Source organism: Euphorbia lathyris, chromosome 3 (genome assembly GCF_963576675.1).
Source record: "Euphorbia lathyris chromosome 3, ddEupLath1.1, whole genome shotgun sequence".
Lineage (NCBI taxonomy): Eukaryota > Viridiplantae > Streptophyta > Magnoliopsida > Malpighiales > Euphorbiaceae > Euphorbia > Euphorbia lathyris.
The window spans coordinates 59,780,555-59,802,041 of record NC_088912.1 but is presented as its reverse complement, the minus strand read 5'-3'; the positions used below and the strand labels follow the sequence as shown (position 1 = coordinate 59,802,041).

General features: G+C 31.4%; 1 protein-coding gene across 1 annotated transcript; it reads left to right on the top strand.

Annotated features, from left to right (window-relative positions):
• Nucleotides 1-944: 944 nt before the first annotated feature.
• On the top strand, nucleotides 945-3,071 carry LOC136222694 (exocyst complex component EXO70C2). Its single transcript, XM_066010427.1, has one exon. It carries the CDS (start codon nucleotides 945-947, stop codon nucleotides 3,069-3,071), a length of 2,127 nt encoding a protein of 708 aa, XP_065866499.1.
• The last annotated feature ends 18,416 nt before the right edge of the window (nucleotides 3,072-21,487 follow it).

The following is a 21,487-nucleotide window of genomic DNA, read 5'->3' as shown; positions in this document are numbered from 1 at the left end:
ATGATTGATCCAACCGCACTTGAATATGGAATATCGGTCATCATGTGTCTTAAGGGACTGATTTGATAGAAGGTTTTAGCCCATAACTCATTCTCATTAAACGTTTCTTGGATTGATCCATCGTAAACCTTTTAAGGATTTTATCTGCGCAGGTGAGTCCGAGCATTCTACTTGATCTATCCATATAGATCTTTATTCCTACAATATAATATAGGCCGTATCACCTAAGTCTTTCATGGAGAAATAATAGATAGCCAAATCTTCGCTGACTTCAAAATTGCTATATCATTTACCATAAGTAGTACAAGAAAAATGACTTTGCTCCTGCTAACCCTTTTGTATTCACAAGGATGAATCACATTTTGCTCAAAACCATATTCTTTGATGGTTTCATCAAAATGGTTATTCCAACTCTTGAAGACTGCTTGATGGTTTCATCAAAATGGTTATTCCAACTCTCGAAGACTGCTTGAGTTCATAAATAAATCTCTGTTGTTTGCATCTTTGGATATGAAACGTTGAATTGTAATGGTGATATCACGAACAAAACTTAAACACAAGTGAAGTTGATTCCAAAGACTACAGAAGCTTCTTGTAACCGCCACTTTAATGTCACTCTTTCTCTTTGTGTCAGCTAGATTGTGTATAATAGAGCTATATTTACATATTGTAAATGAATAAGAAGTAATAGAATTTCTTATTCTTCTTCTATTATTAGATTTAACTCAGTCAATTTTCTTAACAAGGCATTTTATGGTTTCAGAAACCATAAATTTTGTGTCCATACATTGAACTACGACCATTTCAACCCTCTAATTATTCATTTACACAAAACAACACAAATTGCTCTCTGTTTCTCTTTCTTTCTTCAATCCTTAACTTCACTTCTTTTCTAGATAACAATCTTTTTGTTCTGTTTATACTGTAACAGATCATTAACAATAATGGATGATAATACATCTGAAAACAAGCTCCTTGGTAAAAATTCCACAACTTTGAGCCCTCACGCATCCACCGGTACCCCTTCTATTTCGGATCCTGACCCTGTTGCCGGAACGTCTTCCACTCTGCCGTCGGAGACGACGACTGATCAGGTGAATCCTATTGGAACAGATAAGGCAGCGGATAGTATTGAAGAGGTTGAAAATATCGAAGAGGTTCCTTCTGAAACACATTCTACTCTTGCATCTCTTTGTGCAGATATTGATGATTTCCTTTCGTCTTTTTCGCAACGAAAAGAAACAATCTTAGCAAAACACAAGGATGATAAGGATATTGTAGATAGAGATGAAAAGATCCCTGAATATGTTGACAAGTTCTTGGATCTAATCCACGAGAAGATCATAGAATATGAATCCAATGATGGGAAAACGAAATGCAGTCCAGATTTCTCATCATTTCTTGAAGCTATTAATAGGGTTTCAAAGCTAACAATTACCCTTTCTGAATTCATATCCGACCCCAATCTTTCGGAACTCACAAATCGAATTGGATGCATTCACCAAGAGGCAATGTCTTACTTGGAGGATGAGTTCAGGTTGGTCCTTGAAGATTACAGAAGCAACAGCGAAGACAAAAACGACGAGGACAACCACAACGATAACAATAACAATAACAATGACGAGAAGGAGAAGGAGAAGGAGAAGGAGGAAGCAAAAGATCCGGATTCTGAAGTAGCGGTTCCGGAGGAGGACAGTTTTCTTGGATACGGAGATGAAATGATTGGAAATTTGAACAGGATAGCCAAGGAAATGATAGCAGGAGGATATGAATCAGAAAGTTGCCAAGTTTACATGATTACAAGAAGGCACGCATTCGATGAATACTTAGAACGAGTTGGGTTTGAGAAGATGAGCATTGATGATGTTCAAAAGATGCAGTGGGAAGGATTGGAGAGAGAGATCCCTGCTTGGATAAAGATCTTTAAGGATTGTGCAACAATCTATTTCTCTAAAGAACGAAAACTGACAGAGGCTGTTTACTCAGATTCATCATCGATTTCATCCTTTCTGATCAGTAATCTGGTACGCGGTGTAATGATTCAATTACTAAATTTTACAGAAGGAATTGCAATGGCAAATCGGTCTGCGGAAAAGCTATTCAAATTTCTAGACATGTATGAGACGTTGAGAGATAGTATTCCAGCTATGGATGGATTATTGCCAGAAGAATGCGAGAATGATCTTATTATAACAGAAATGACAGTAGCGAAAAGCCGAATTGGGGAGGCTGCAATTAGTATATTCTGTGATTTGGAGAACTCAATAAAATCAGACACAGGAAAAACAACAGTTCCTGGTGGTGCAGTTCATCCATTAACTCGTTACACAATGAATTATTTGAAGTATGCGTGCGAATACATGACAACACTTGAAGAAGTATTCAAAAAACATGCGAAAATCGAGAGAGCTGATTCGACAAATAGGCAAGACTATCAAGGAGAAGAGAGCAATATGAACACTAATTCACAAGAAAACCAACCTTCTCCATTTTCAGCCCAATTGATGAGACTTATGGATTTGTTAGACTCGAATTTGGATGCTAAGGCCAAGCTTTATAAAGAGACAGCATTGAGCAACATATTCATGATGAATAACGGACGCTACATCGTTCAGAAGATCAAAGGGTCTCCGGAGATTTACCAAGTTGTAGGAGAGAGTTGGTGCAGAAAGAAATCTTCAGACCTTAGAAATTACCACAAGAATTACCAGAGAGAGACATGGGGAAAGGTTTTAGGTTGTTTAGGGCACGAAGGTCTCCAATCTCATGGAAAGGTAGTCAAACCAGTGCTCAAAGAAAGGTTCAAAAACTTCAATTTATTGTTTGATGAAATACACAGAACACAGACAACTTGGGTCGTATGTGATGACCAGCTTCAGTCTGAACTTAGGATTTCTATATCGGCGGTGGTTATTCCGGCTTACCGCTCATTCTTGGGTAGGTTTTCGCAGTTCTTAGACCCAGGAAGGCAGTATGAGAAGTACATCAAATACCAGCCTGAGGATATTGAGGATTGTGTTGATGAGCTTTTCGAGGGAAATACTTCTGCCATTCCTAGGAGGAGACCCTAACCATCTACTTATTCCACTTCTTACTATATACCTACCAGACCACTTTTTTTTATTATTATTCTTTTTTTCTTTTTTTCTTTTTTTTTTTTACCTGTAATAACACTAAGTGAATGAAAATCTTATACTATTACATTCTTCTTTTTTCATACTTCAAGATTATCCTATTCAGGAAGACTAATAGAAAGTTATCATGATATCCAATTTCAACCATCTACTTAATTAACCAATTTATTCAAGATTCTTCAATGTTGATGCTTAATAGAGCTGATCATTTTCTTTAATGTGCCTAGGTTGATGCTTAATAGAAAAACAATGAGCTCATGATCATATAACTGAGTTGCTTCCAATTAGTATATATGTAGTAGTATTTATATGTAACTTGACTGACCAAATGAATATGGTTAGTTACTATATAAGGTTTAATTTGTATTTTGTAAAGCATCCATTGTCATATTTGTAACTCCAAACTCTTGAGAATTCATCACATTCTTCATCAATCTGCCATTAAAACACCCGAGAAAAGAAAAGCTTCATCCATCTCCATTTCAAGGATTCTCATGTTTTCTCCCCTAAGTTCAGAAAGATGACTGTTTGATTCGACAGGTTCCAAAAGGGAGTTTTACCCTCTTAAACTCCTTTTACTTTTATAGATCCTTCTAGGAATTCTGAATTGGTTGTAATTTGTGACAATTACTCTGCATCTTTAATACAACTTCCATTTGATCTTTATTTATGTTAGGAAAAAGTACAAAAATAAACTTTGCGGTTTGGGCCATTTTCAAACATAACCTATGTTGTTTAAAAATTTGTAAATTTGGTACCTTGAGGTTGATTGCGTTAGCAAACAGGGTCCAAAAAAACTAACGGTGTTATAAAAGCTGATGTGGCAGTCAAAGTCAAAATGTCTATGTTATGCGAATTCCGCAAGTGCACGGTTTCGCTTGTAGTAATAAAAGATATCGGAGAACGTTGATTAACTACTATAACGGATTCAATTTATAAGTTTGTTTTCTCTTGGTTTACAGAAAATAAATTTGATTTGTAAAATAGTTTTGTTTAGAAAGAATGATAATAATACTTAAATTATATTTCCTACTTTTCCATTCCATGCATAGCTCAGGATACATACAGATTTTAATAAGTTTAAACCCAAAAACACTTTCCAAACTTACTGCAGTTGTATCAGATAGAAATATTTAATCCAATCTCTCGATCCAGGATTAAATAACTTGGATTCTTTTAGATAGATAATTCTAATTCCTCGACCTATCGTAGTGAATTAGAATTAAGAATTAAAAACGAAATAAGTGGATCATATATGATACAATTATCCTTTTATGAACTGAATCTATTCTAACTTCATAAAATGATAACTATTCCTATGTTTTGCTTAAATGGATTTCCCTAGAATATTCATAGAAGCAGTAATGGAATCAGATGATGAACATAGAATAATTTGCACTTTGATTGAATTGTAATTTTGATAAACAAGTGTTTGACAGAGTTAATGATTTTTCAAAAGTAAAGAATACATAGAATAAAGATTGTAACAGATGAGAGTATAGGGGTTGTGAATCCTTTTACTATCTCTGTAAGGGTTGTGAGGCCTCTAGACGTCTTCTTCTTTGTATCTTGTAACTTGTATCTCGAGGAAGTGTATCTCTCGATCTTGCTTCTTTCAATGTTGGAAATAGAAGCTTAGAAACTGTAGAATCTTCCTTTTCTGCAACTTTTCTGTATTATTCTTCTTTCTTTCTCTCTCTGTATATTTGTCTTGTGAGAAAAGTATCCTTTTATAGTGGATGAAGAATCATATCTCTTCAAAATGATAACTCTTCAGGTATTGTCATGGAGAGTCATAACCCGTGGTGAAGAAAGATGATGATTCAGGATGAAAGACATGTATTTAGACTGAAGAATCATGTCCTTTTGCAGTGAAGACATCGGTCACGAACGAGACAGGGGTGTCACATTCGTGACTTTGCTTTGCCATGCAAAGTTGACGAATCTGTCTGTCACGATCACGACATAGGTCACAATCACGATAGACGGTCTTCTGTCTTTTGTGAACTTTTGGGCACGATCATGAACGGGACTGGTACGTCACGATCAGGACTAGTACTTTTTCCCTAATTTGGCTCTTTTCTTCTATCTTTGATCTGTTCCTTGCTTATGTTCCTTCATATTGAGCTTTTAAGTGTTTCAAACCTATCTCTAAAGAAATCATGAATAAACAAGTGAAATCTTTTCAAAACCTATCCTAAACTAAGCTAAATGCATTAATATAAATATGAATATGCATGCATAAATACGTAAATTAAGGACTTATCAGTCTAAAGGGTATTTTTATCTTTTTATTTTTTATTTTATAATTTTTAAAATCCTAACCCTTGCCCAATACACAACTCACACCTCACTTCTCCTCTTTCTCTCACGTCTCTCCTACTCTCTCTCCCAACCTCTTTATGGTCTTCTACAGTGCAATGGCTCCATTTTTACATTGCAAAAAATCTCTTTATCCTTAACAACGTAAATTAGTTCACGGTGCTAAATATGGCTCAATCTTTACTCTAAAGATGGGATCAAGAACTCTAATTATCCTTAACGATGCTAAATTAGTCAACGAAGCTCTCATTCAAAGGGGTCCTCTTTTCACTACTAGGCCACCTGAAAACCCTACCAGCAAATATTTAGGTGCAACAAATAATTATGAAATGCTCATTTTGCTGTTTCATGTATACTCTTAAGTATTGGGCTTGAAATGGATGAACAAACAATTATGAAGATGGATCAAGTAATGAAGTTTGTTCTTATGGTGCTTTATCCCAGGATTGATGACTTTCTCCCGATTTTAAGTCCTTTTTTTTTATCGGAGCAAAGAAAGAAAGTGCATCAAGTAAGAAAACAACAGCTTCATTTCATAGTTCCGTTGACTGGAAAGAGACAGAAAGCTTGTAAAAACCCAAGTTCGGATCCAAATGTGATGTCGTTTTTGTATTTGGATACCCTTTTTAACTTAAAAATAAATGGCAGAGAACCATCCTCGAGTGATCTAGAGCTTATGAGTCTTTGTTCAGAATTTCCCAATGGTGGTATGGACATGACAGCGACAGCAGTTGAGTGGGGCATTGTTGATGTCCAACACAAATTGTACGAGGAGATTAAAAATGAATTGTGTCCGAAAATAACATCGACAAAATGGATTATTTGGAGGTGAGTACATTATCAATTTATTTACTACTCATATGACACGCTGTAGAAAGATGAGGGGCGATGTGTCAGTTGGGTATTGGGTGGGTAAGGTATAAGATTTTTAAAATATAATAAATTATAAAATATTAAATAAATGAAAGGACAAAAAAATACTTCTCAACCCTTTGACTTTGACTACCACCTCAGCTTTTTTAACACTATTAGTTTTTTTTGCGGAATCAACCTCAAGGTACTAATTTGCACATTTTTAAACCTATGTTTGAAAATGACCCAAACCATAAGGTTTATTTTTATACTTTTTCCTTTATGTTATTGAGATTTTTGTTTATGTTTCTGCTTATTGTGTACAATTCATTCAAAAGTCCAAATAATCACTTGGTTCATATTGCGAGTCTAATTCGTCTGTCTATAACCGGAAACTGTAGATATTGACAACATCACAGTAACAGACCCAAATTCCTGAACCTTAGAGCTAATCACGATCTGCAACAAAGGAATTTCATGTTAGGAACTTTGGAAGGATAAACTGGTTTGATCACTTTAAGTTTATGCAACTCAGATTAAGTTCTTAACTATATATGTTTATTAGTTGAATTTTAGTATTATCGTATCATTCCACTACAATATAGGAGTTTATGAATTTGCTTTGGATCAACCTAGGAGTAGAATAACTTAGAACAAAACCCAAAATCAATTTATTATCGCCTAGATAACAATCCAACACCTAGTAATTCGGTACTTACGGAATAAATCCTGTGGATTCGATACCTGGACTTTTCAGATTTTATTACTTGACAACGACGAGGTACACTTATCCCTTAGTGAGTCTTTGAGCGTTAGCTCGAGGCGCAGAATTTTAGTAATTTTGGAATTGCACTTTAAGGCAAATCTGTTATGCTTTCTTGGACCTTTTTAAGGGAGTGTCTTTTCCCTTTTTGATTATCTTTCAATGTCATTTTCTCATTTTATCTTTTCATGGAATGTGTGAACTAATTGTTTATTCTTGCATTGGTCCTTAGGATGAGTGAGTAGTCAATTTACATGGCATAGGGAAGAGTAAGCAGAGTTGTGGGTAATGACTATCTAAAACTTTGCGTATTTATTCTTTGAAGTATATAATAATGTGTGTTAAATTTAAGCTTTGTGGCCCCATCCCTTATCTGTTTATATACTCTGCTTTGAGAAAAACACTAATGAAAAAAAGGCCATTTGCATCGGTCATTGGCTGATGCAAAAGCCCTCGATGCAAATGTATTGCATCGACCTCGACTGATGCAATTGGTTGAAGCATTTGCGTAGGCCATTTTAAAGGACCGATGCAAATGCAACTCATTTGTGTCGGTCTTTTTAAAGGACCGATGCAAATGCAGTCTTATTTGCATCGGCCTTTATAAAGGGCCGATGCAAATGCACTCTCATTTGTATCGTCCCTTTAAAAGGACGGACAAGAATGACTTTTTCAGATGGATTTTCCGTTGATAACAGAGTCATTTGCATCAGTCTTTTTAAAAGGCCAATGCAAATGATGCCTTTTCATTTAAAATAATTAATTTGGATTGAATGGAGTTCTATAGGATACCTAATAGTAAGAAGTTTGATTGGCCTATTAATAGGTTACTAGGTCTATCTAAATAGGACCTAGCATATTAGATATAATATCCATGATTGCATGAGCATAATACACAACACAAGCAACAAAGTTGCTTCCCACTATTTGCTAAAGAGAATCATTTTCCCAACCAAATTTCAAGGATTATATCTTAAACTTTTACATCAATGATTAAAGCACAACATCTACATCAAAGTTTTCCCTGTCATTAGATTGCAATCCAAATGAGATAATGTTGTTCAACAAGTCATGTAAATAGCATCATACCATAGGATGTAATTGCAATCATCAAGGAAAATAATAAACGTAGCAGACATAGTTTCATTATCAATAATAAAACATACTATGATAAGTTTTGCATATAGACAGAAATTCTGAAGTTAAATGGACTTCATGAAGAACTAGCCGTAGCTGTAATCTGACAGTTCGATCTTCAATGTACATCATTTTTTATATAGAAAATCAATACCTATAGTAGCCTGAATTTTAGAAACAAAGACACAAATAAGCTTAGAAAATTACATATATTCCAATGAATTATTCAACCTAAAACATAAAGTGGAGTAGGTTTACATGAACATATGAATATGATTAACATGAATAGAATAGGTGTCCAATATTTACTAAGTTCCTCACATCTCTCCCACATCCCCCATTTTATGGAGAAATGGATAGGTCTCTCATGCAATTTTCTTATGTACCATTACTTTTTGCTTAAACCATTGAGAATTGAGAATTCCTTATGCATACCTGCAATGGTCAAAGCTATGAGCATTGATCCTAGGAGTGGAGTTACAACCCTCATATGCAGATATGTAGGAATATGCAAAAAGAAAAAAAATGTTGAAATGATACTTTCAATTTGACTCACATTGCACATGGCTTATCAACTTATGAAATGAACCAATAAAAAGGAAAATGTTGAATGTGCTAATAGATTTGTTTTTACATTTCCAAATGCTTACCCCTTAATCTAACCTTGCAAGACAAGACATATTAAACATTCATCAAAATTAAAACAAAGGATAAAACCAATTAAAAACAAAACAAGATATCCCAAGAACAGTAACATATGTAAACAATCAGAGAGGAAACCAAAACATACAGCTCTAAATTAGTTGTATGGTTGTAAACAATCAGTGTAATTAATAAACAAGAAAAATGCTCTATTTACAATATGATGAAATAGAATCATGCTCTATTTACAATATGATGAAATAGAATCATTCTCCATTAGCATAAAAAAAACAAAAAAAAAAAGATAGTAGCAAAATTCTCAAAATCAACTCAAATGAACTTCTATAAGAAGAGAAATAATTGAAGGTACAGAGCATGAATAATAATACAAGGAAAAAGTGCTCAAATCAATATGATAAAAAAAACTTATTTTCTAGCATGTGTACTAGGTCAAATGTAGTTATGGTAAATCCAAGTATAGTTTCCACACGGATTGAGAAGCAAACTATGTGAAATATTACCTTAACATCTAGAAAACATTAGGTGAGAGTTTGAGAGTTGTCATTGAAATAACGCATATAAAATAATAACAGTTGAACACGTGTTTGAAATAAATTGATAAGGGTACATGTGTGAGCACAAATGTTTTTGGCCCTAGTGATGAGCCTATATTACATTCTTACTAACGGTTTCGTGTAGGTGGGCTTTTACATCACGTTGTACGGGGATACGAGCTAAAACATGGACATCGTTTTCTATTCTTTAACTTTTTTTTATCAAAATCTATTTGATTTTATTCTTTTGGATTTAAAAATTCACACATGCCACGTTGGTCACCGATCGGCTACTAGGACCCCAATCGGCGACCTTCGACGGTCTTCAGACAGTTTTCTGGAAGTTTTTGCCTGATTTCCACTACTCAAATGGAAGGTAACCAACACAGTCAAAATCTATCCAAAGATAGGGTTCTTTATAGATTGGTGGGAAGGAATTTCCTACATTAAATCTGGAATTTTATGATAAACAAAATAAGTTTCTTCCCATTTCTTGTTCCATTTTAATTAAAGAATTTGAAGTTCACAACCCTTATGAAAAGCTAAAAATATCGTATATGTTATTTTGATAAGTCTAACAAACTGTGAAAGATAAAGTCATAGAGACGAATATTCATTAAATGTTGCATGCTCAATATGCCTCATATTGTTATGCATGATGAGTGTAATAGGCCATTATCGTTGAATTAGAACAAAATGCATGTATAAGACCTGTAATCTTGGAACTTTCTAAAAAAATCCATCCATTCAAGGTGATCTTGTCATTTGATATTGATATAACATAAATGAGCTCGGGTAATTCCAATGATCTAGGTGTGATCAGTCTTTTGGATAAACATGCATATATATTAGTAAGGCCATTATGGGTAGATGAATTACCAAATTGGGTAAACAAAACTTTTAAGTCTTGTTGTAACTACAAAAAGAGTGCAAGTGTCAATTTTGAATGAGAACATTAATTTATGCAAGGTTCTTAGGATATACCTAAGAGTTCCTTAGAGATTGTTTGGATGATGGTACTTGAAGGTAGGTAAGGGTAAGTGTAATTAAGTAACCTTGTTTGTTTTGAGGTGTAATTGAAGAGCATAGTAAGTGAGGGTAGGTAATGGTGAATTTTGGGTAATTTTTCTTACACCCCAAAGTGGAAGGAACCATGGTCCATATCTTTTTCTTCCAAAATTACCCTTTGTCTTTTATTTTATTTATACAAATGAAATGATATAAGAGTAATTTTATATATAACTACATTATTAAACCATCACTCACCTTACTTCCATCCAAATATAACAAGTTATTTCATACACCTCACTTATTCCACCTTACATTACCTTACTTAAATTACACTTCATCCAAATAAGGCCTTAATGATCTCTTAATACCATTAATGCATGGATGCACAATATTGATTGCAAGTAAATAGTGACTATGTAAGATATCTTACCCAATATAGAATGTCATAACTTTTATGATGTTTAAAATAAATATGTTATATTGGATAATAATGTGCATTGAAATACAAGAGGGCATTGTTTTTAAGCCATTGTCATTATGGTTATTTATTAAAAATTCATTATGAAAATAATATTTATGTGCAATAGTAACCATTATGGTTATGACTGTTATATGTGGTATTATTAAAGCAAAAATAATTAAAATTCTATTATGAATTAGTTTGACATATAATATTTACTCGGTTTTATCCTTTGACTAAGTTCACTTTGGAGTCACGAACCAATGTGAAGGAATTACTAAGTTGATTCCAAGATGACCTAAAAATTATATAAAGAGACATTGCATCGTACTTGATATTTACCGATGTGGCCAATGCAAACAGAGCCTTCCACCTCGAAGGCTATTCCATGGATCAAGCCATTGATCCTCAAGGTAAGTGAATATAACTTTTATGCCTTACCATAATCTTTTAATAATGGACAGTGTATGCCCCACTTCTGGAGTTGCTTCAGTATTTACCCACAAGTATAAGGGAAACACTAATACTGCAACCAGCGCTAAACACTAGCATGAAAAATAAAGCTCAATCCAAAGAAGTGTACATTCGGAGCGCTAAACACTGGCATGAAAAATAAAGCTCAATTGAAACATTACTGAACTAAAATATTACTAAACTGAAACATTACTGAACTGAAACATCACTAAACTGAAACATCACTGAACTGAAATATTACTGAACCGGAATATTACGAAACCAAAACATTACTGAACTTAAACATTACCGAACTGAAACAACACTAAACTGAAACATCACTGGACTGAAACATCACTGAACAGAAACATTACTCAACTCAAACATTACTGAACTAAAACAATACTGAACTGAAACATCACTGAACTAAAACATCATTGAACTAAAACATAACTGAACTAAAATATCACTGAACTAAAACATCACTGAACTGAAACATCACTAAACTGAAACATCTTTGAAGTGAAACATTACTTAACTAAAATATTACTGAACTGATAAATATGTAATGCCACATTCTAATGTCACATATATTCTAATGTCACATTCATTTATTTATAAACAATCATTACAATCTGTAGAATTCATATATTCTAATGTCACATTAATGACAATAATAAATATGTAATGTCATCCATTTAGATGTCGTATTAAATACTACTCCCTCCATGCAATTGATCTATATCCTCACACAAACGTAATATAACGTAAACATCACTGAACAGAAACATTACTGAACTCAAACATCATTGAACATAAACAATACTGAACTAAAACATTACTAAACTAAAATATTACTGAACTGAAACATCACTAAACCGAAAAATCACTTAACTGAAACATTACCGAACTGAAATATGACTCACTAAAACATCACTCAACTGAAACATTACTGAACTGAAACATCACTGAACTGAAATATTACTGGACTCAAATATTATTGAACTGCAACATTACTAAATTGAAACATTAGTAAACTGAAACATCACTAAACTGAAATATTACTGAACTGAAACATCACTCAACTGAAACATTACTAAACTGAAACATCACTCAACTGAAACATTACTGAACTGGGACATTACTAAACTGAAACATCACTGAACTGAAACATTACTAAACTCAAACATTACTGAACTGAAACGTTACCAAACTAAAACATTACTGAACTGAAACATCACTCAACTGAAACATTACTGAACTGAAACATCACTCAACTGAAGCATTACTGAACTGAAACATTACTGAACTGAAACATCACTCAATTGAAACATTACTGAACTGAAACATCACTCAACTGAAATATTACTGAACTGAAACATCACTCAAATGAAACATTATTGAACTAAAGCATTACGAAACTGAAACATCACTCAATTAAAATATTAGTGAACTGAAACATTACTGAACTGTAACATCACTGAACTGAAATATCACTGAACTGAAACATCACTCAACTGAAACAATACTAAACTGAAACATCACTAAACTGAAACCTTACTCAACTAAAACATTAATGAACTGAAACATCAGTGAACTGAAACATTACCAAATTGAAACATTACTAAATCAAAATATTACTGAACTGAAATATTACCAAACTGAAATATTACTGAATAAAAACATTACTGAACTAAAATATTACTGAACTGAAACATTACTGAACTAAAATATTACTGAACTAAAATATTACTGAACTGAAACATCACTGAACCAAACATCACTAACTGAAACATCACTAAACTGAAATATCACTGAACTGAAACATCAATGAACTAAAACATCACTTAACTAAAACATCACTTAACTTAAACATCACTAAGCTGAAATATTACTAAAGTGAAGCCTTACTTAACTGAAATATTACTGAACTGAAATATCCCTGAACTGAAATATTACTGAATGAAAATATTACTGAACTAAAAAATCACTGAACTGAAATATTACTGAACTGAAACATTACTAAATTGGAACATAACTCAACTGAAACATTACTGAACTGAAACACAACTCAACTGAAACATTACTGAATTGAAACATTACTAAATTGAAACATAACTCAACTGAAATATTACTGAACTGAAACATTACTAAACTGAAACATAACTCAACTGAAACATTCATGAACTGAAACATTACTAAAATGAAACATTACTAAATTGAAATACCACTCAACTGAAACATGATTGAACTGAAACATTACTGAACTGAAACATCACTGAATTGAAACATTACTAAACTCAAACATTATTGAGCTGAAACATTACTAAACTAAAACATTACTAAACTGAAACATCACTCAACTGAAACATTACTGAACTGAAATATTATTAAACTGAAACATCACTAAACTAAAATATTACTAAACTAAAACATTATTGAACTGAAATGTTACTAAACTGAATATCACTAAACCAAAAAATCACTAAACCGAAACATCAATGAACTGAAACATCACTTAACTGAAACATCACTTAGTTGAAACAATACTAAACTGAAATATTACTAAACTGAAACATTACTCAACTAAAACATCACTAAACTGAAATATTGCTGAACTGAAATATAACTGAACTGAAACATTACTTAACTGAAACATAACTCAACTGAAACATTATTGAACTGAAATATTACTATACTGAAACATAACTCAACTGAAACATTACTAAACTGAAACATAACACAACTGAAATATTACTGAACTGAAACAAAACTCAACTGAAACATTTATAAATCCTCATGATTGTAAGCTCAATCTATAAATCCTCATAATTGTAAGTTCAATCTATAAATCCTCATGATTGTAAGCTCAATTTAAAATCCTTAGCTTTTTTTATTTCTTTAAGCTATCATTTATTTATAAACAGTCATTAAGCTTACGATCCCCAACCGAACATAACGTAACTTAGTGTAATGTAACGTAACATAACATAACTTAACATGATGTGACATAGCATGACGTAACGTAACGTAACATAATGGAAAGTAACGTAATGTAATGTTATGTAACGTAATATAATGTAACATAACTTAGAATAGCGTAACGTAATGTAACGTAACTTCGAATAATGTAACGTAACATGACGTGACTTAATGTAACATAATGTAATGTAACATAAACGTAAACGTAACATAACGTAATAATTATAAGCTCAATTTATAAATCCTTAGGATTGTAATCTCAATTTATAAATCCTAAGGATTGTAAGCTCAATTTAAAATCCTTAGCTTTTTTTTTATTTCTTTAAAGTTTTATTTATTTATAACCCGTCATTGAGCTTACGATCTCCAACCGAACATAACGTAACTTAGTGTAATGTAACATAACATAACATGATATGATGTGACGTAACAGAATGTGACATAATGAAACATAACGTAACGTAACGTAACGTGACATAACGTGACGTAACATAACGTAACATAACGTAACGTAACGTAACGTAATGTAACGTGACGTGACGTAATGTAACGTGACGTGACGTAACGTAACGTGACATGACGTAACGTAACGTAATGTGAAGTAACGTGAAGTAACGTAACGTGACGTAACATGACGTAACATAACATAATGTGAAGTAACGTGAAGTAACGTAACGTAACATGACGTAACGTGAAGTAACTTAACGTAACATGACATGATGCAACGTAACGTAACGTAACGTAACGTAACGTAATGTAACATAACATAACATAACGTAACGTAACATAACGTAACTTGACATGACCTAACGTGACGTGATGCAGCTTAACATAATGTTATGTAACTTAACGTGACATATTGTAACGTAACATAATAATATAAGCTCAATTTACATAAAGTTATTATGTTACAAAATCAAAATCACTTAGTTTCACGAAAAAATGTTATTTTCATGTAAAATTTTTGAACTTTACACTTTTTAACAATTGTGGCTACTCAATGTCTCAACACGGCCATTAATGGTCTAAAAATAAAAAAATTTAAGAATTAATAATATTATAAACAACTTTAATTTTTAAATTTTTTCATTTTTAGACCATTTAGGTGTTGTTTGGTTAGGAAAAATAGTAAATTTTTAGAGAGAGAAATCTTCAAAAATTATGACTTTGGAAAATAAAAATTGTGGTTTTATGGTAAATGTCGTTCCGAACAACTTTAATTCTTGAATATTTTTATTTTGAGTTTGTTAAGGGTCATTTTGATAAATTATTTAAAATTTAGTGGCTATAAATACTAAAAGGTGTAAAGTTGAGTGACTTTTATATTAAATTTATGAAATTCAGTAAAAAAAAAATAAAGCTTAGTGGCAATTGGTATAATTTACACTATAATAAAGTACCAACCACAAAATATATAAAAAAGCACAATAGAAAATGAAGTGGCAATTACAAGTCAAAATTATATTATATTACAAATATAAATTAGTAAAAACTTATTTAATCATGAACTGCTTATTTCATAAAAAAAAAGGGTTAATTACAAAAAAACTACGATGTGGTTTGACCGATTTGCGATGTGGTACCTGTGGTATTTTTTGTTACAAACAGGTACCTGTGGTTGTCGCCGTTACCAAAATCAAGGAGACAGCTGTTTGACTGTTAAATTGTAGGGGTATTTTCGGAAACACATTTTTTTGACTTTTTTGTTGACTTCATCTTCTTCTTCTCTTTTTCGTTCGTCTTTCTTCTTCTTCTTCCTCCATTTGCTCTTCTTCTTCTTCCATTTTACGTTCTTCTTCTTCCATTTTCTCCTCTTCCTTTCTTCTCTTCTTCTTTTTCTTCCTTATTTCTTCTCTTCATCTTCCTCTTGTTTTCTTTTTTTTTCTTTTTTTAATTCTGGAAATTCCAGACGTGATGAAGACGTTCTTCACGTCTGGAATTTCCAGAAATCTGGAAATTCCTTCACGTCTGGAATTTCCATAAATCTGGAAATTCCAGATTCTGGAATTTCATCCATGTTTTTTTTTCAAAATGACTAAAATAAAGATTTTGTATATTTGCATTTTTTTTAGTATATGTTCCTAGGTGTTATCGTTTTGATTGTTAACTCTAACTAAAATTTAGATTTTCGGCTTTTTATGAACTCAATTTTTAGTTTTAATTGAAGTTAGATTAATTTTTCTAATTCGGAACATGTTGAAATCCACTCATTTTTTTAGTTTGAGTTTAGCTTAATTGATATGGATTGTATTTTTTATTTTTATGCATTTTGGTACAAATAGATATAAAGTTTCACACGATAGTTGTTCATTGAAGTTTGAGACATATTAAATAAAATATTAAAGAGATATTGGAATATTATACTTACAATGAAGTTTATTTCAATATAAATTATGTTATATTATTATTATTATTATTATTATTATTATTATTATCAAGAAGTTATTTTTTCCCAATTTTCTAGACAAGGAGATTGTAAGCGTCTAATACGCTTGATAAGATGTTTATTCTTGAAGAATGTGGATTATGCTAGATACGAATTCAAAATCAAGGTAAATAAAAATAAATTTTGATGCTCAAAATCCTAAAAATGTACATTAATTATGGATATTGAGATAATTGCTTTTGCAACATTGGCTTATATAATTGTAAACTATTATATTATGGTTCGTACAAAATTGTTAGTATTTCAAGAGTTTTTAACAGATGAAAATGAAATATGATCATAGGACAAATTATTGAAAAATATTAATTAAGAAAATATTATTATTTGAATCTCTTCAAATTCTCAAATGCTGAGCATAATGATTTTAATTAATATAATTAATTTCACATATTAATTATAAAACGTTTTTTTTTTGTACTGAGTGGTTACAATTGCGATTTAATTCTATTTAACTAAAATTAATTTATGGACTTAATACTTCATTGAGAAAAAATAAAATGTTTAATTAATGGGCAAAAAATATTTTCACTCTCCTCTTTATACGCTTATGTCTCGACATTCTCTCTTATTTTCAAAAAAAAAAAAAAAGAAAACCAGAGAGGAAGATGGTTCTCTCCTAATTATCTTTTTCGTCCCTTCATTTTTTTTCTTCATATGCAACATTAGAAAAGTCTTGATTGTAATAGTTTATAGAATAATATATTGATGTTGCTTCCATTTTAACATAGATTGTAATTCTTTTGTATCGTAGATATAATATTTAATTTTAATTGTAGTTTAATTCAATTTTTGTTTAACCTATATTGTAATTCCTTTGTATCATAAATATAATATTTAATTTTAATTATAGTTTAATTCAATTTTTGGTTTTTATTATATTCTAATATATTTCTTAATTAATCTGCTATTTTATTATTATTGTTTCACAAAATATTTGGAATATGAAAATGTATTAAAATTCCTAAAAAGTAAAAATCATTGAATTTTGTAAAAATAAATAAATCATTCATCTTTAGTTAAAATTCTATAAAAAAAAAGTAGTCAATTATTTTTAAAATTAATTTAATTTGAATTATCATTAAAAAATATATATTAATTTCAAATATACATAATATAATTTTTTTTCATAGTATGATATAAAATTATTTAAAAGTAAATATGTCAATTTATTTATTTATCTAAATTATATAAAAGTTTCATACCCCGTGCATCGCACGGGTTTTCGACTAGTTATTATTAAAAAGAAAGAGTAACATGTGTTATAAATAGATGAAGAGATGGAAAGTTATCATACTTGAAATATAGAAATGAATGTTGTTTTTACCGAAAGGAGAAATAAGAGAATATAAGGAAGGGAGGAAAGAGAGACTATAAAGTTTATGAATGGAAGTGAAGGGTACATATCTCATTCTTTAAATTGCTAGGTAAGTAAACTATGAACTTCTATCAAAAGAATTTTTTATAAACTTGATTATTTAATTGAATTCTACATTTTACAATCCCATTGTTAAATGGGTGTTGAATGAACTAATCTCTTAATTATGTTTCGAAATACGAAATACCAATTATATATGTATATATATTATTAACATGGTTAATTGAGGTAATATTAATATTTTTTTTATATAAGGTTCTAGTTAGACTGTTTCATATTAAAATATATGTTCAATTAGAGGTTTCGATTACAGTCACGGAAAGAATTTAATAGACGATCAATTAGAGGTTTCGGTTACGGAAAAGATTTGACGTTATTTAATTATTAAATTATTACCATTTAAATTTTTATATATTGAATAATAATAATAATAATGATAATAATATAAAAGAATTGAAAATAAGATCTGTACGGATAGACTCCCAACAGTGTCACGAGTCTAACTGAACCTTCGGTCAAAATTAACGATATCAGTTTAGTTTTACAGTTTACAATTTCGGTGACGAACATAAATATTCTGATAAAAATATTGGTTTAAAATTTAATATTATGTAATAATTAAGTGATGTTAAATTATCGAATTAAAATAAGTTATAAATTAGAAGGACTAATATTGATATGTGTCAGTTAGAGTCGGTGTAAAGTAGAATATAAAATTTGTATAAGAATTTGAATATAAAATTTGTACGAATAGACTTATGATAATATAACGAGTCTAACAGTATATTCGGTCTAAAATAATGATACCGGTTTAGTATTATACATAATTATTCCAGTAATAAATAACTATTCCGGTGACCGATAAAATTAAGTCTCATAAAAATATTCGGTTTAAAATTTAGTTTAAATTATTTATATCATATATAAGTGATTTTGAATATTTTTGGTTTTAATTGTTTATTAAAATATTTGAATGCTCTCGATTTTGATTGGAGAATAATTATTTGAAGAATGATTATTTATGATTGTGATACTTTAAAAATTGGATCGAGCAAATGATTTCGATGATTTTATGCGAATTGTTTATGGACTGAGAAAGCTGATTCAGTTGTTGTTAATATTTATGTGATTTGGATCGAAATCCAAAGTTGAATTTTTATGTTGTGATATTTTGAAAGATAGATAAAATAGTTTTGTCCATCTAGAATTGCCCGGGGTAGGAGTTGTAAGTTGTAAGACCATACCTAAGGGCGGTATGTCCAGAGTGCACGGCTGGTAGTCCTAACGTTAGGCAAGACGAGATATGAATGGCATATCTCGATTATTGATATGATTGATGTTATGATAAGCTACACGGGTGGAATTCGAGGATGGACACACACATAAATTTAGTATTACGTTTTGAAAATGCTTGATGATTTGAAATATAATTTTACGTTTATTTGATTACGAATTTGGTTTGATAAAGCGTCGGTTTGATGAAACGTTGTTCGATTTGACTGTGTTTGATGAAACATTGTTCGATTTGACTGCGTTTGATGAAACGTTGTTCGATTTGATTCGTTTTGATAAAACGTTGTTCGATTTAATTCGTTTTGATAAAATGATGTTCGATTTGATTCGTTTTGATAAAACGTTATTCGGTTTGATTCGTTTTGATAAAATGATTTATATATATATAATTATATAGTAATAAAGTGAAATATACAACTAAATCATTAGCATGTTAATCGACGTGTCAACAAGTTAAAACGTCTCAATAAATTAAGAGAACTAGCTAAGTTAAGAGAACTACCTAAAATAGGTAGAACTACGCGACTTTGATTCCCGATTTAAAGATTATAAGACGTTCGGGATACGTAGGAAGCTTGATAGAATTATCAAGTCCAAGCCAAATAATTAAATAAAACTTTAGGTTCTCCAAATAATATTTTTTATATCGGTTTGCCTTTTAGACTTGATAACATTCGTTATCCTGTTTTCCGTTCATACCCGATGCCGTTTAGGATCGGGTGTGACAATGTAAACATTGGAAGAAACGCCAAAGGCGTATTGCAGGTTCCATAGAAGAAATGGCCATGACACTGAAGCTTGCTGGGAGCTAGAAAATGAGATAGAGAAGTTGATTGAAAGAAGCAAACTAGATAGATTTGTCCAGAATAACAAATAACAAGACAACGACAAGCAGAAGACAAAGCCCAGAAAGAAATCCAAAAGTGTCATTAATGTCATAGCTGGTGGACCAGGGCATCAGCCACTCGTGGAAAAAACAAAAATATCCACCCTAAAACATCCCTCAATTGCCCTTTTGCAGAAACAAGTCCAGTAATCCTTCCACATGTAGATGCATTGGTAGTAACAATGACGATTATGAGTCATGGTTGACACATAAGCCAAATAATGGCAGAAGATGCAACTCCAGTTGCTCAAAAAAGACGAAACCATGGGCCTAAAAGGCAGAGAGCTATAGAAGAAGAAATAGCAAAGATGAAGAAGGCGGATGCAATCAAAGAGGTGATATACACCTAGTGACCGGTGAATGAAAAGCCCAAGGTGGCGAATGAAAGAATAAAATGCCTTTAAGGTCGAAATCTCTCCTCAAATATAAGAGAATGAAAAGTCCCACAGGCGGATCAATCATCTCAAAGTGATCCCCATCGAAGGCGGGTCCACTTTCCTCAAAGATAGGAAATGTAGACCCTCAAAGCTTTCTTTAAGGGTTAAGGTGCAAAAATACCTCTAACATTTTGGGTCAGGAGCAATTTTACCCCTAACGTCTAAAATGGTGCAATTTTACCCCTAACATTTGTAGCCTAGAGCAATTTTACCCCTGACGTTGATAATTTGGGTCAATTTGAGAAATAATTAATCAAACCGTCTGCTCGATCATGAATCATGTCATCTACACTTCACACATGCGCCATTTTATCAGTAACAAATCACAAACATATGTTGAGATGTGAAAAAAAATAGAAATATATATTGTCTTTTATACGTATTAGACAAAAAGAATTCAAAAAATTCACCGAATTTATAAATATTAATCTCCAATTCTATTATTAAATTACAAAAAACATGAAATTCTTCTTTTAGAACGAATTGATATGCAATTGGTGCAAAATAAGAAATAAAAATATTTGGTTTTTATAATAGTGTCTAAAATCGACCTAAATTATCAACGTTAGGGGTAAAATTGCTCTTGGCTACAAATGTTAGGAGTAAAATTGCATCATTTTAGACGTTAGGGGTAAAATTACTCCTGACCCAAAATATTAGGGGTATTTTTGCACCTTAACCCCTTTCTTTAAAGCTCAAATCTCTCCTTAAAGATAAGTGAATGAAAAGTCCCAGCGGCG

Bases quoted from the DNA above. Each gene is read 5' to 3' on its own strand.
- LOC136222694 (XM_066010427.1), top strand. From the start codon at position 945: ATGGATGATAATACATCTGAAAACAAGCTCCTTGGTAAAAATTCCACA.